Here is a 17,060-nt window from a genome sequence, read left to right on the forward strand (position 1 = left end):
AGGACACTGCTGGACAGGATAGGATTGAGTATCTTATTCCAACACATGAAAGTTTGCAAATAATTTTGGAGAAGTTGATCAAAGCAAAAGGAACAAGTGCAGTGAAATGTGCACAGGAATACAAACTCATATAAATATTCTGGCACATAAAATGTGTTTCTCATACGATATTTCTGCAGAAAGTGAGGTGGCACAGTTTTAGTCAATCATCAGGTGGAGGTACCATAGCATAAATTAAAGCTAGAAGGGGAGAGCAAAATAGTGCTTTTAATTTTTTTTTTCTTCTGGAGAAAAACTGACACAGAGTAGCAGGAAAGTGCTTTAGACTACTCTGACTTACTCCACAAATATTCTAGCCCAATATATGCAAACAGTCATTAACAGGGCTCAGCTGATCAATGGTACTTTGTCACACTGCTGTTAATGCGTTGCTTGCGCTTGTCTTGCACCTGCCCAGTTTAGTTAATTTAGAAAACAGAAAGATTTTGTTCAGCGCCTACCAACCAACAAACAACAGGGTCTGTGCATAATTCTGCACAAAATATTTGTACCGGTTTAAAATCATCCTACATGGACATGATGTTTATCAGTATTTGTTAAGAGGTAAAACATTTTATCAACAGCATGTTTGCAAGTAGGGTTCAAAACAAATTGTACGCAACAGGATGGAGTCAACATTTGAACAAGGCAGCTGGTAATAAATGAGTTTTATTATATATAATAAAAGTATATTACATAAAGACATTGCATTATTGCAGATTGTCTGATAGAAATGATACATACAACCTTATTGTATCGGGCAGAAGGTACTAATCTGAAAGCATTCATTCTTATCAAATATATTTGTTGTTAAGGTAAGAGAGCTAAGTTTATCATGGGGCTAATTAGAAAAGCAAATAGATAGCAAAAAGTCTTTCCAACTTGCATTATTCTGAGTCTATGACATACAGCTTTTGTAAGGTAGTATTCATACTTAATTCAAAAAGACTGCTCATTAATTTGAGATTAATTCAATATGGTGGTAAATAGGAAAAATGTAACAAAAACCTTTACGTTTTCTGTAGTCATCTTCTCATTCATTGCATTTTAGACAGGCAACATACTGGGACAGTATTTAAATTACCACTAAATGGTAAAATGGCATTGCTTTGGTTACAGGAGCCTAAATGTGTTTAGCACCATACAGTGTGAGGGTTTTTTCTCTTCATTAATAATAAAAGCCATCATTGTTGAGGATGTCTTTATTGCACAAGCTAATATAAATGAAGTTTCCTAACCTCTAGGTGAGCCCCTTTTGCTAGCTCCACTGGAAACACATTTATTCTCAGTATCTTGCATCAGCATCCTGCGACCGAAAGCTCGGGCTGCGCATTGCCTGCAGCGTGACCCCAGCTGACCCACCCAGCAGGCCACCTGGCCGTCCGCAGGACTGGCCGAGTCCTTGGGATATATCAAAAACCAGGTGTATAATGTAAAGGACTGTCTCCCAAGGGGGGAAGGTTCTCCATGGCAGCACGGCCTGCGGCGGGCGAGCCGCCCTTCGCCTGCCCAGCACCGGAGGCAAGGCGCAGGAGCCCGCTGGGTCACCCAGTCACTGCTCTCTGCCTCTGGGTGCGCTCTGGGGCACCCAAGACTAGGTCAGAGCCCCTCTCCCGCCACACACGTCGCTACAAAGCTATGTTGAGGAGGACTGTGTGACTGGAAAAGCATTTGACTGAGGAGACACAACAGTTGATATTTTACTCCATTTCTTTTCCAAGCCTTACCTTGTGCAGAGTCCTCTGATATGTACCACTGCAGCGGTGATCTTGCCAAAAGGCTAATAAAATCTGAGATTATCTTTAAAGAAATAGAGTGCTTAAAGATTGCAGCTGGAAGGCGAACACTTGGGATAATTTTTAATTCGAGAGAAGTAGCACCTCTGCTCTCCAGAACTGCGTGTGTGTCAGCCAACGCACTGCACTTGGAAAGACAAACGGACTTTTAGGCAGCAGTTCAGTGCTATGAACCACCAAAGTGAGCCTCCATCTCCACCATTCCTCCTTGCATTTACAACCACAGTGTGCGGGCCTGGTTATAGACAACTCTCAGCGTGGGCTGACACAGAACAAGGGAGTTCTTGCATTCAAAGCAGATATTTCATCATGTATTTCTCATACGTCTTTTCCTGTTTTGTCTGAGAGAACAGGTGACTTTGTAATGTGGTTTGAAAGAGTTAAAATTTGGTAGAGGGAAAAACCCAGACTGTAAAGCAGAAAGCAACTCCGAGCACTTAAAGATAAACGTGAAGGTTTTACCATAACCTGTTTGGGTTTTTTGCCAATAAAGGAACAGCTGAAGGAAAAAGTCGATGCATTTTCTTTTTTTTTTTTTTTTTTATCTTTTTTATTCAAAAGTTTTCAAAGAAATAAAACAGAAAAAAGCTAACAATCTAATCAAATTTACAGTTCAAAAATGTCTTTTGGCGTTTAACAACAAGTCCTAGGAAACAAAACTACAGAGTTATCTTGAACCGGACAAATAAGTTACCACTGGCAAGTTTGTGGCACTAGTAAAACAAAAATAAAAAATTAACTCTCTTGATCATATAGATATCTCTATGAAAATCTTTTTTTTTCAATCTGTACAAAAGGTCTTTCTTCATAAATTAATTTTTTTTATAATTTAATGGCTGTCTACTATGTGATGTTTAAGTAACTGATTATTTTTTATGTACAGAGGTTAAATTTCCCAAATCTTACCCAGACAATGAGTATGGCACTTAGTTCAGACATTTCTGGCAGCAGCTCTTCCCTCCCTCTAACACAGCTATCATACTGCAGTTTTAATTAACGCAAAAATATCAAGTAGTGAGAGATCCAGGTTTGGAAAGATACCAGATACAGGCAAGGTGCTGCAGGAAGTCTGGACTTTTACAAAGCAGTAATATTCCAGGGAGCATAGAACCAATAATACCACAACTTTTTTTAATAAAAAAAAAAACAAACCAAAAAAAAAAAACAAAAACACATCTCTTATGACTATGTATTTCACTAGAATCTACACTTCTCAGAGCAGCAATTTACTTTTGAAACTATGAAATGTCACCGACATCTATACTCCAATACTCACACAAAATTTAAAAACTAAAAAATACTTGAAAGAAACAACTGCTTAGCCCTAGCTCCTGAGCTAGGATGATTTGGTCTGTGGAAACAGGGAGGGCCAGCAACCTGTCCCAATACAAAAGGAAATAAACTTTGAGGTAGATAACTGATCATATACAGCTGACCAGAGAAGTACACAGTTTTGGAAGACAACTTAATTTATCATTCGATTTAAAACATACGCAATTGTAATAAAGAGCTTTAGTAGCAGTGAATTATCTAATATGTGAAGTACAAATAACTGTGTATTTATGAATCAGGAATTTCATAGTTTCAAAATTGGTTTTCTTTACACTTAACACTTGTAGTGATGATGTAAAGTGTGGCACTGCTTGGATCCAAGTCTTCCTTCATGCTTTTGTGTCCATACATCAATTAAAATTATAAAACCTAAATGCAAATGTACAAAAAAGGCACATTCTCCTAACCGCAAACTGGTCCGGCAAAAATAAAGAGTACAGAAGACGTAATGCTGAGACAAATCAGAATTCTTGGTTACTGGCTCTTTGTTCTTTGGTAAAGTTACCTTTTAAAAGTGCCAAGTCTTTTTATTTTTATTTACCTACTATAGAGAGCTAGTACCCAATCAGTTACGCTTCTACTTACATCTCAGCGTATGTTTGAAAACGAGTCCTTTAGCTTTTGCCATTTCGCTGTAATAGCAACTTTTCTGTTTGCTAAGTCTCAGCACAATCCTCATCCTAAAGCACTATCATTAGTATAAAGGAAGGACAAAAACATTCGGTGATATCCCCACCCCAAAGTCCCTACTCTACCTATGCTAAAACTAGAACATCAAGTTAGTTTCTGAAAAAAAGGCAAAAAAAAAAAAAGATTTTACATTGCATCATACAGCAGAGTTCCTAAATCATTCAAACTACCAGAGGGAACTATTGGCATATGGCCTTACAAACAATTTATCCTATTAAAATTTCCCCAGTCAGAAAATGTGTTTCACACAAAACATTTTTCCCCTCTTGCATTTCACTACCTTACATATTATGTGAAAAATCATTAAAAACACTTACTACACATTAAAAAAGCCAAATTTTCAGCAATTTTTATTGACTACCTTTAAAAGCCCTAGGCTGCTGTTTTACAAGGCATAATAGACCAGCTCATTTGGTCAAAGCATTCTACACCATTAGTTTGGACTACTTACTGAAACAGCTACAGCATTGAAAGATTTAAGGCAAATTGGAATTTATAGAAAAGATAAGACACTTCACACTACATTTAAAGAAAAACAGAAAGCTAAAAGACCAGACACTATAACTGCAACACTGCACTAAAGCAACACTCACACACTGCAAGCACAGAACATCATCTTAGATGTTTTACTATTTTAAACTTCAGAAAACCCATTTCATACAATTAAAAAAAAAAGAAACAAACAAAATAAAAATAAACCAAAACACAAATTCTGTCATGCACGTGAATAAGTCTTCGTGGTCATCTGTGCATACCCAGAAATTTGAATTCTTTTTTTTTTTTTGCGTCGTAACACTTGATAAAAATTTTTTTTTACTAAAATAAACCTGTTCATGGGAACAGCTACTAGATGAATTTAAGGTTTTTCTTATGCACCTTATAGAACTTATAGCAAAAATAGTTTTAGTTGATTTCATTATAAATAACATTTTCAAGAACCTGTGCAAAACTGTCAATAATTCCTAAAGCACAATTGATCAGTAAAATCCATGATTGTTTCAGCCTTTCCACCCTTCTCCAGGCCAGGTGAACACTGGACATCTGTAACACAGAAAGGTCAGAGCTAGAGCAGAGTTACAATTGCATGTTTTTTTTTCTAATGTAGCGGTCCATAAAACTAAATAATTTCCTATTTTAGACAGCCGTGAGAAGACTAAGTTAATCTGAGTTCAGATCTGAGAAGTAACACAGGTGGCACTACAGGTGACTGGCCCTTCCCAGGATAAGGCGCTCTGCCAGGACACAGCCTGTATTGTATTTTCCCCCTCTGTCTCCAATACCCGTACAGCATGCAGAGTTCCCACTGGGGAACCGTGAGACTGCATTCAAAGCTACGTCCTCCTTTGTTGTTTTGTTATTTTTGTCTCCTTTTGATTAACCAAAAGTGGTTGAGTATGTGAGCTTACTCCTGCGGCATCTCCAAGGCTTTTGGATCTCTGGCAAAGGAACACAACTTTCTTTTGGTGCGGCCTCAGGGAGACTATGTCCGAGTTACAACAGCCAATGCATAGACAACTACTCCGTGATGGTTAATACTTAACAGCAATTCAGGGCTCATTGAGTTTGAAGGACGACTTCTCAATTTATTGTATTGGCTAATATTGCCATATGGGTTTAAAAAAATACCCAGCTAATGAAAAAAAGTTTATACAATTTTTTTAATTTCTCAAGGCAAGACAAAGTCTGGTGTTTCAAGGCTTGTACACTTAGAGGTACATATATAATTATCACTTTTTTTTTAACAAGTCCCTTTGACTTTTTCACATAGTAGCAACTTTCTGAAAAGAAGCTATAAAGTTATTAAATGTAGCTGTCAAAGGAAAGACGCTGTGCATTTCTGATTGACTGCATCCTCTTGTGCAAATGTGCTAGTTGTCATTTACCCCTTAATTATGGCAACAAGTATATTGACTTTTAATAGGACATTCCCAAAAGTGCTGCACGTGCATTTAGAAAGAAGTTTCGGTTTGACAATAGTAACGAAGCCATGACAATTAAGAGACCGCAGTGTTCCCTCTATTTAGGGCAAGGAATAACTGTCAGTTCCCTCCCCTTCACCTGTCTGAAAAATGACAAGTACCAACATGTCCCAGGGACAGAAATACCAAATGCCATGCTCTAATGCTGAAATCAGTTGAGTAATATTAACCTTCCCCACATGCCCGCTGCCACAGCCATTGCTGAATTAGATTTCACTGGCTCCTACTGCATATAAATACAGGTAACGGTACTTCTCGGAAGAATAAAATACACGGAGGATTGTCTTACAGCAAACACACGGCGTTGCTCAGAGCGTGGTATTCTACACAGAGTCATCATTATAATATGTGTCTCAGATGGCAACACATCTCATCCTTTCAGGAGACTAAATGCTGCTGCTCCTGCCTGGCCCCAGCCTACGGGGAAGATACTGACAGGCTGGGAGAGAAAGGCAGGACGGGAGGATGACATGCACGATTATGCTTTGCCGTCTACCACAGATCTCTGCTGGTAAGGAGGTTTTACATGCCCACAGGGGAGACTTGAGGCAAAACAAGTAATTCCTTGAAAAGTTGTTAACATTAGCCAATAGCCTTGGCACAGGAAACATGCAGGAGCCATGATTTTAACACTAGGAGATGGATAATGAGAAGAGCCTCTGGCTTTGCTTTCTCCCTGCCCTGGATGCAAATCAAGGATATGGGCTTTCTCCGGATGCCGGCATTTGGCCAGACTACAATAATAAACACAGGTCATATGTTGTGCTATGCAGACTGTGCCATCTGTTGAATGCGAGAAGTCTCCCCATGGGTTTGTTTCTATCTTTACGTTCTTGAACATATAAGAAGTTGTTATGCCAATAACGGGGATGAGAGCAGTATGTCAAATAACACAGCTGACCTGCAAAATGAAAGGTAACGGCAAAACATGTGTACTGTAAGTTCTATACAATTTAGGGAGAATATTACACAATTAGAAGTTCCTCAGACATAACTGATTATGATTTTTGAGTATCTAATAAATGCCGTGAGGGCTGCAGAAAACTTCTAGGATGGCCTCTAGCATGTTATTGCAGCTGAACAGAATTTTTCTGTATGAGGTCTTACAAAACATGATGAAAATTTTTGCAGTCAGGTTGCCTGATTTACAAAGCACTCAGAAAAAGATGAGTTAAGGAACAACTAAATTCCAGAATTTTAAAACATGGACAGTTAGCACTAACAGTATTTTCAGGGTGGCAATCTAGGGAAAGCAAAAATTTTGCATGGAAGGGGCTCTGGTAAAGCTAATGATCAGTTAGTAAAGAAAGGCCATGCAAGGAAAACCAGAGGAAACTCGGAGTAGGAAAGTAAACCAACTCTGGAATTAGAGCCAAGCTAGGACACGGCTTAAAAATTGACAAAAATCTGGACTGAACTGCTTTTTCCTAGAATAAAGAATGAGCAGGGAAATCTTCAGGAGTAAGGGTCAGCGAGGATTTCTACCAGACCACCCCCAACTGTGGTCTGCAAGGTCTGTAAGTCAGTTGCTTCCAAATCTTACACTTACAACAGATCTAGAGGATATTATACGTACAAATACAGTACCCTTTAGCATTATGATTCTACTATTTTTGCGCTAATTCATTATTATTGTATATAGTATGCTGCCAAGATGAACAAATTAAAATACAACATAATACAGTTACGCTATAGAGACATTATTAAAAGACTATTACTCATAATTCATTAACTCACTTCTGGAACCTGTTTTTCCTTTCCTGGCTTCTAACTCAAATTCAAATTAATTCTGAAGTTCAAATTAACTTCACTGCCTGTCCCCAGATATTATGTGTTATTTAGATGATTAAAAAAAAAAAAAAAGAATTTTCGATACAGAGTACTGGAAGTTATGAAAGAAAATATCTTTGAATTCACAATTTTTATGTTACAGGATGAGCCCCTACCTCACAGTTACTTATTTTGCTGATATGTATATGGAGAATGGTCACTGGACGTCTCTACTGTAACCTGTTGTTGACCACTGGCTTCCTGAAAATAAAACGAAAGACATGAGATAAAATCAGGCAGCATTATCTGCAATCTGTATTCCCATGCGACTCATGCGATTAACAGTGTAAAAATCTAAAATCTGTCTAACATTTCTCAGGTGTGTTACTCCAAATCTGAGGTGTTAACTTTGCATTGATTTACATTTCAGGAAATAAACAAAATGATCATGAAAGCCTTGTACTTCCCCAGCTGCTTTGATGGTAATTAAAAGAAGCCTCTAACATTACAGAAATAAAATCATAGAGGGTGCAAATAACTGCTAGTATATTTTCTATCTGCAAATGCAAAAGAGCATTCTTGCCCCTCTCCTTTTGAGGGGTAGCAAGAAGAATGAGATCTACTTACCACACGTACAAACACTATCACTCCGAGTACCACGGTGCGATTGGGACTAGGCAACACAAAGAATTGTCGTTGGGACTTCTCACACAGACCCCCACAAATGAGGGAAATAATTCAGCCGATAGTGCTCTGGCAGACAGTGCAATCAGCTAATTACCAAAAGCCTTTCTCTGTCCCACAGGAGCAGATGCATAAAGTGAACCAAACAAGTTCTAGAGTTTCTGGATAAACAGATTTTGAAATGAAATAGTTTTTCTTATAGGCTCTGGAAGAGACTGTCTAGCACTCATTCTGTACACAAGAGCTGCAGCACGCATTGCTTAGCTCCTATGTCAAAGAAGTACTGACCTATAAAAGGGTGTACAGTAAGTCAAAAGAATAGACAAACTGGTGTCTGCCGTTTAGTTACACTCTTGAACTGGACTTGCAGAGGGGTTTATTAGGCAAATATGCATGATATCCTGAGATGCCACGGTAAAATCAGGATTCTTTGCAAAAGGTTACAATCATGGTCTGTTGGCAGAGAAGCTTGCTCACAGGAAAACTAAATGAAAGACCACAACTACAATATACCCCCTGGCTTGTTCCTATTGGAAGTTAGGTTTCAGAAAACACAAAGTTCAGCTGAGCTATGCTCATACGGAAGACTGCTCCAAGTACAGGTCATTCTTTGCTATAATATTAGCTATTTTAGTTGAGAATAATAGTTTTAATATATGTTGCATTCACAGTAAACTCAGAGTTACAATGTCAGGCTTTAAACAGTAGTTTTCCTAGCTAAAAAAAACCCAAACCAACCTAATATCACATTCATGCCCCTTATCTCTGGTCTTTTATAAAATATACTGACCTCAACAGGAACCGCTGCTGTCTGGACATGTGCATACTGGGGTATGTAGGCTCCTTGCATAGCTGTTGTGGCTGGCATGTACTAGAAAGACAGGGAGTCCATTAAGTTGAGTTAAAGCCCAAGGTAAATTTAAGAGTATTCAAAATACCTATCATGATATTGTCTAATAGATATTGACTGTTTCCCTAAAGCAATATACATAAGGGAAAGACTTTTGTGTCTGAAATCAATAGGCTTTTTCTGAAAAGTGAGATACCTGTTTTGAGAAAACTTGAATTTACACTTCAAAGACTAGGTAAAGGGCTTTTCCTTGTCTGTAACTCCCGATCATCATATTTTCTTTTAAAAAATCTATCTGCTTAGAAGAGAAGGGTCTTTTGATTTAGAAGCTAGCCTGCATCTCCTGGTTTAGTTTCTGTTCTATACTTTGTATTACTTTCTGCAACTCTGATCTCCTGAAGGGTAAAACCAACTACTTTTTCTTTTTCAATACAACTCTGGAGTTACCTCCTGGGTTCCTTTGATTTTCTTTGATCTGTTTTTATTTACTTATTTCCAATTTCTCATCAGCTACTAGACTGAATAAAAATGGCTGAATGTAATTTTATGGGACGAAAGACTACTTACAGGATTACTTTTTTCTACATGCAAGCTGCACATGCATACTGTGATCTACACACAGTATTTTCTACTTTTGTAAGTTCTATTTTTAATTAAATTACTACATACTGTTCCAGTACTGCCTAATGAAAGATGACTCATCTGCTGTGTCAGAGGGCTTATCATCGATGCAGGCTGTAGTGACATGGTGTGGTCCATGGAGGGAGTCAGTACAGCACCCTATTAAAACAGAGAAAGTAAGAAAGAAATGTTTGTAGCAACACTCAGATTTTAATCACATTTTTGATTTGAGAGTCTAAGTAAGGGCTGTCCTCCTGAGAGGACCTACCACAGGCACTCTCCGTAATCCGAGGCACTGACTCAGGAAGCAGGTCTGGGGCATTCTGAATATTCTACTCAAGCAGATGCATTTTGGTAATGTGGTAAAACTGCACTGACTTACTACTGAACATGCAACTGATGTGCAATGCACTTGAGACACCTGCTGAAAACACTTCGTAAAATATGAATTTAGCCCCATGCTAACTTTAAAGCAAAAATCTGTGCACGTTACCAGGTAAAGATCCACTTAGCTTAAGTTTTGCAATTTCAGGCTTTAGGAAGAAACTTTTATCTCGTCTTTAGGAATGGAGGCTTTGGAGGAATATTTGTATTAGGAGAATAGGTACTGAATTAGGAGAATTAGGTACTCCTGTACCATTCTCTTAACTTCATAAAAAGTATATGTAAAATTTTTAAACACTTGAGATTTCTAAATATGGAGGCACACGCATAAGGTCTTCAGAGTAATCTTATAAGGTCTTCAGAGTAATCTGAAATGGAGGGTTATCAACAAATCTCATTTTAGCAATCATTTTCTACAAAAACACATTTCCAAATTCTTCATATGACTTATGCTTGCAGAAGTGTTGATTAAAATTGATGGAGCCTCAAAACTAACAGAAATAATTGTAGTGTACTGAAAGCCAGTATTTTGAGTCAATAATTAATCTATGAAAAGAAAAAAGAAAAAAGTAGAGTATAGTTGGAAAAACAATCATGTGATCAGTGCAGATGAAATGAGTCACAGGCACATCAAACACTAAAAGAATTTCCTGTCTGTAGACTGCAGGCTTCTCTGCAAAGCAAATGAGCAAGACAGCACCAGCCTTTGCACAGGCCAAAACTGAACTTAAGTCAGGAATCTAGATCTTTATTTCCAATTGTGAAATCTCATCTTGTCTACCTGTGAAACTAATACACTTTACAGCATTATAACATATCAACCTGTGTCTTTCGCAGCATGATTTGGAAGAGGTCTTTTAATGAAAATGTGTGTTGCTAGAGAGAAAAGTTAAACACAGTTGTGCGCATGTGTATTTAACAAAAACCACAAATACAACAATTAAGTGTGTGAGAGGGTGTTCTGGTTCAGTATCACCTTCTCCACATGCACAAGAAGAAAATGTTCTGCCAAGATTTACATTCTATAATCTGCACGGAGAGGTTAATTAAAGTCAAGACAATATCTTTCTATATCTGGAAACAGACTTGTTTTTTAACTACAGGAGTGCATATATTAAAGCACTTGTTAATATTTGTAATGCTCATCCCAAGAAACCTAGTAAGTCTCAGATATAATGGTACTTAATTAGCAAATGATATAGATAAGCAGCAAAATATCACAGGAGAGTATAGATTAGAATGCCTGACAGTCTGGTACAGATGCCACAGCCAAAGTGTAGGGAGAGTAGCATTACTCATGAGCAGTGAAGCCAGAACAAGTTATGCAGGTCTTCTCAAGTGAGTGCCCATAATGTCATTTATATCACTACATCCATATCTCTTTCACAAACTATCTGGTCTGAACTATTCTAGACCCATTCTAAAACCTTGGGTCTTCAATTCTAGCTCCCGGTAGGTAAACAGTATGTAAAACATCGGTAAAACGTCAGTATTTGCAAAGTGGTTTTCATTTAAATTTAAAAAAAAAGAGTTTCCTCAGGATGCTGACTTGGTAACTCTAATTGTCCTCATCACCTCAATACCCTGAAGGCAGCTTTCTTTTTTCCCCCCTAATAAAATGGAGTCCCAATTCAGGTTACTGTCTGTCTTTTTTTGTTTTGATCCATGATTTAATCATGGTCTAATTGTCAAAACTCTGAAGTAACTGGGCAGGAACTGACCTATTTCCTGTTGTTTAAAGTATGTAAAAAGTATTTATACAATCAGTAACACAATAACAGAGAAGCATAAAAACTTACTGGGTGCTGCATTATATATGGTTGAGGCTGCATCCAAGAAGGACTCTGAACCTAGAACAAAATCAGTATTTTATTTTTCATTTTAGTAATTCTTTTCCTGAGTACTCCAACTGAGATATAGTAATAATTTAATAAATCATGTTAACAAGGCCCCTCCCTTATTTTTTCACTTTTTAATGCAATTAGTCACTCTGTGAAGCAACATTGATTTCTATGAAAAGTGTAGTTATTGTACCTGTAAATGAGAAACAAGATTTGGAGACAATATACCACATATACCTTTCAGAACAGTATACTATGTTTTTAGTGCAGGTCTCAGGAACTTTATCAAGTACACTGAAAGGGTTCAAATAGATGCATGAGACATTGCTGCTGTGTTGAAAAGTGAGGCACCTCCTGTCTTTGAAACTCCTTTGGGGAAAAGTAATTGGGATCTCAGAAGGTATAGCATCATTTGTCTTCTAGTGCGATTGGATTTTCACATGGGAGAAAGAAACCAGGAATTCTGCTGGAATCTTGTTCCAGGAACAAGGAGAATATTTAGCAGAATTGTTCTTCTCTGAGACACTGGGGTACGTTATTCCCAAAGCACAGGAGGAGGAGAAGGTTCTGATGAGCATTCCTGCTCTTGCAACTAGCATGCTTTCCTCCAAAACACTGAGTATCCAAATACTTAAATTGAGGTAGGATGCTGTATTGGGTTTGCATGGCAAGGTTTTGGTAGTGGGCAGGCTACAGGGGTAGCTTCTATAAGAAGCTGCTGGAAGCTTCCCCTGTGTCCGACAGAGCCAGTGCCAGCAGGCTCCAAGGTGGACCCGCTGCTGGCCGAGGCTGAACCCATCAGCAGTGGTGGTAGCACCTCCGGGATAATATATCGGGGTAGGTGGGGGGGAACCCCTGTGCAACTGCAATCACAGCTGGAGAGAGAGGAGTGAAAATATGTGAGAGGAACCAACTCTGCAGGCATCAGGTCAGTGAAGAGGGAAGGGGAGGAGGTGGTCTGGGTGCCAGAGCAGAGATTCCCCTGCAGCCCATGGCAAAGACCATGGTGAGGCAGGCTGTGCCCCTGCAGCCCACGGAGGTTAGTGGTGGAGCAGACATCCACCTGCAGCCCATGGGGGACCCCACACCAAAGTAGGTGGATGCCAGACAGAGACTGTGACCCTGTGGGGGACCCACTCTGGAGAAGTGTGTTCCTGAAGGACTGCAGCCCATGGAAGGAAGCCACGCTAGAGTAGTTAATGAAGAACTGCAGCCTATGGGAAACACTAATGTTGGAGAAGTTTGTGGAGGACTGTCTCCCATGGGAGGGACCCCCACGCTGGAGCAAGGGAAGACTATGAGTAGTCTTCCTCCTCAGGAGGACGGAGCGGCAGAGACAACATGTGATGAACTGTCCCCAACCCCCATTCCCTGTCCCTCTGCACTGTTTCAGGGAGGAGTCAGAGAAATCAGAGTGAAGTCAAGCCCAGGAAGAAGGGAGGGGTGGGGAAAAGGTGTTTTAAGATTTCGTTTTTATTTTCTCATTACCCTACTCTGATTTTGATTGTTAATAAATTAAACTAATTTGCCCAAGTTGAGTCTCCTCTGCGTGACGGTAACTGCTGAGTGATCTCCCTGTCCTTATCTTGACCCAAAAGCCTCTCCCTGCCCAGCTGAGGAGGGAGTGATAGAGCGGCTTTGGGGGGCTCCTAGTGCCCAGCCAGGGTCAACCCACCTCAGACGGCTAACCTTGCATGACAAGGTAAATTAAAAAGATTAAAAGGAAAACTAATAGGTTGTATGGTTATCTGAACTGAAAAGAGCTGGTGGAAACAGGTCTTCGAAAGTGTGCTGCAAGGAATACTAGAGGTAAGAATGGAAATGTTTCCTCTCCACCTCCTATAGGTATGTAAGATAAGGCAAGATTCTGACCTGAACTGCACATACAGAACTAACTCCGCACTGCTGCCAGACATTTAAAACCCTTTGAACACCTCTACCATCATGTCTACCATCCTGTGAAGAGGACAGGTAGACAGACAGTCTTGAAAAAAAAACACATGAGGTATTTTCTGCAAGATGAAAATATTTCTTCCCTCCTTTTGGTACTGACTTTCAAATCTTCTTCAATCAGAAAAAGAGCAAAGAGGAGTTCAAAACTGGAAAACACTTGAACCCTCCCTTTCCTCAGGCAAAAGCTTAATGGCAAAAATACTGGTACAGCCTGACTAAAGCTTTGGCTAATCTATTCACACTATCACAGTAACTGGCTTAATACTGTCATTTGGGTATACGGGAGTTGCAGAAATAAATGCTAGCCAAAACTTTATTAAATTTGTTTACCCTTAGTAAGAATAAAGCTAGGAACAGGTTATACCATGCCTCAAAGAAAAAACAAATAAATCATGCCTTTGTGATACATCCTGTTGTGTAGATGACAGAATGCTGCAGGTTTCAGTGAGAAGGGATCAGTAATGAAGACATGACTAATAAATTGTGAAACTCTTTTAGCCAAGACCCTCCTTCCTCCCCAGTACAGAATACTTCAATTTAATTTTCAGTTCCTCTTACTGGGGCACTTTAAACATAATGATGTTAATAATTCCATGCACAACAATTTAAGCTCCATGTCACTTATGTTCAAATATTGGTAACATCATCTCTGGAAACATACAGTATTGTGGTCTGCCTATCTCAATGAGCCCAGTAAAGTGATACTACATTCCTAAGAAATATATTTCCATGCCAACCTACAACTTCTACTTGGATTCTAAATATCCAAGTCTTATATTGATAAACAATTTGTATTACAACAAAGAATAGCAGCTAATTCTACTGCAATATTTTTCTGGGTAAGAACTTGCTGTAATTTTTAAGATATTGCTGTAGAAAGCAGAATGATTCAATATACTGAAAAATACAGTATTAGCACTGTCTGCCAAGAGCAAACACTGAGTTGTATGTCACCTCAGAAATTAATATAAAATTAATCCAGCTGCCCTTTACCCCAGAGTACACGCTTTACCTCCTACATAACGCTTTGCTCACTCAAGAAGGCATTAGACTTCCAAACTAACATTAGACAATTCTTCCTTGTTCTTCTCACCTGGAACAGGAGGGAACATGGAAATTTCTGCAAGGAAATATTGACCAAATGGCCCACAGTGCCTCTGTTAGTCTTCTATATGCCTTCTATGTTCAGTTTCACCCATAGTAAGCTAGAAAACTCAGCATGTGTCTCTCAGTAAAAAGCAAACAGCCTCTTCTCCTTCCCCTCACATACAGAGGTAAGAACTTTCCAAATTGAATTGGGTTTGGTTATTTATGACCTGAATCACAAATGCTTACTTTGTCTGTGTGTTAAACAGTAAAATGCCAAAATAGCTGATCATTTAGCTTACACTGGGATAATTGACAAGTCTCAAGTAGTAATTACAGAGCACACATCTGAGATGGCCATACTAGTTTCATTAAATGCAAAGTGTTTGTACACTGAAATGTACAATACCCTAAAACTTAAGAGATTTATATCAAAGTAAAAAAACTGTTCCATATAATTTCTCAGCATGTTGAACTGTTTGTTGATATCCCTTAGTGGGGACTCAAGATGACACCTACTAAAATTCCTTTTCAGAAAGCTTTGGACGGGGCTCCAAGAACAAAAAATGTGCACAATTAATGTTTTAATTTATAGTTCAAAATAAAGTTGCTTTTTGTTTAGAAACACGGTTCTAGTCTACTAAACGCTTTGCTCCTAATACGAAAACACTGAATTTGAACACTGGTGCAATTTGAACTCTGAACTCTCTTTCAGATTTCCTTCTCTAGTGTCAAGCAAGTTTCTGTCTTCTTAGTACAACTACATAACACATCATTTTTGGCCTTTTTTTCTTTTTTTGCACTGAAACAACCTGGAGAAAAGTTCAAAAATCATGGAGAAATATCTTTGAAACAGAATTTAACTAAATCAAGAAGGTTTTAAATAAAGAATAATTGTTTCAAAGATACATTATTGATGTTAAAAGAACCTGCCCAAGGGAAAATGAAAAATCATACATGAAATGCAGAAGTGACTAAAAATACCTTAGCCATCAGTGCAAGTTAGAGACTTTGTTTTGCAAGACACCATGTATCTCATTGAATTGCTGTGCTTCCAGAAACAAACACATCTTTAGTTTTTAAAGGCTTTCATTTTCATACTGTACAGCGTGAAGAGGCCACTTCATTAATATGAAACATTATTGGAGAATTCATAAAAGCAGATGTAGCAATTGATAAACATATATAAGCTCCGATGAACCTTTTTAGCTAAGTTCTAAATACAAACCTGGTATGTGGAAACAGGAGAAGCAATATATGGTGTAATAGATGTCTGAGTGATCATTCTGTTCGCTGTAATACTGTAGGGTGACGGATAAAACCTAGAAAATACAGAAATATTTATTAAATGCCAGTTCTGTGCATCTTTCATAATGCAAACTTTTTTATCTTAGTACGCCATTATTTAACATACCCATTTTGTAAAGCAGCTGTGGTTGGATCATACGTGAGTGTCATTCCAGCCTTTAAAAAAAAAAAAAGGTGGAAAGAAAAAGTTGACAAAATTCATTTTGATTGTAAATTATTTTTCTTTTTTTAGTTGTATTAGATTTAACTGAAAATTTGTATTGAAATAATTTATTACTAAGGGTTAGGGAAAGGTTAATTGACAGAAGTAATTAGATAGTGAAGACAGTCAGCAATATTGGCTATGAATCCAAGTTTCCAAGTTCCCAGCATGAGGAACAAAATGCAACCTCTGAAATGCCTGGCTAAGAGAACGTGTGCGTTTGAGAGGCCAGGCATGAAGATGAATATGTTAGGGTGTTGTCTACAATATATTAACTCCAAGACTGAATGGGGAGTGCTGTTTTTCAGAAGATGCATTTGAATTTTCTTGTCTCAGATAATTGAGGTGTCTAGGCTTGCTAACCATAGTAAGTCTATGAAACTATTATCTTGAACATTAAAGATTAAAAAAGCTAGGACTAAAAAAAAAAATTAATGCTGCACTCACTGGTATACTATTTTAATCTTATGAAAGTGATGTGCATTTCAGTGCCACATAAATCAAAGGATTATTTACTACATGCAA

The 17,060-nt window shown here is 38.2% G+C and overlaps 1 protein-coding gene across 7 annotated transcripts in view; it reads right to left on the reverse strand.

Annotated features, from left to right (window-relative positions):
* Positions 1-2,978: 2,978 nt before the first annotated feature.
* Positions 2,979-17,060, reverse strand: part of RBMS1 (RNA binding motif single stranded interacting protein 1) — a 148,515-nt gene continuing 134,433 nt past the window's right edge. For all 7 annotated transcript variants that reach the window (XM_064451447.1, XM_064451446.1, XM_064451449.1 and 4 more), the window contains exons 8-14: positions 16,440-16,489; positions 16,254-16,347; positions 11,945-11,995; positions 9,810-9,920; positions 9,081-9,161; positions 7,783-7,867; positions 2,979-4,898 (exon numbers count right to left, since the gene is read on the reverse strand). In XM_064451447.1, coding sequence (XP_064307517.1) covers positions 7,790-7,867; positions 9,081-9,161; positions 9,810-9,920; positions 11,945-11,995; positions 16,254-16,347; positions 16,440-16,489 — 465 coding nt within the window. In that variant the 3' untranslated portion in view covers positions 2,979-4,898; positions 7,783-7,789. The remainder of the gene's footprint in view (positions 4,899-7,782; positions 7,868-9,080; positions 9,162-9,809; positions 9,921-11,944; positions 11,996-16,253; positions 16,348-16,439; positions 16,490-17,060) is intronic.

Source organism: Phalacrocorax carbo, chromosome 5 (genome assembly GCF_963921805.1).
Source record: "Phalacrocorax carbo chromosome 5, bPhaCar2.1, whole genome shotgun sequence".
Classification (NCBI taxonomy): domain Eukaryota; kingdom Metazoa; phylum Chordata; class Aves; order Suliformes; family Phalacrocoracidae; genus Phalacrocorax; species Phalacrocorax carbo.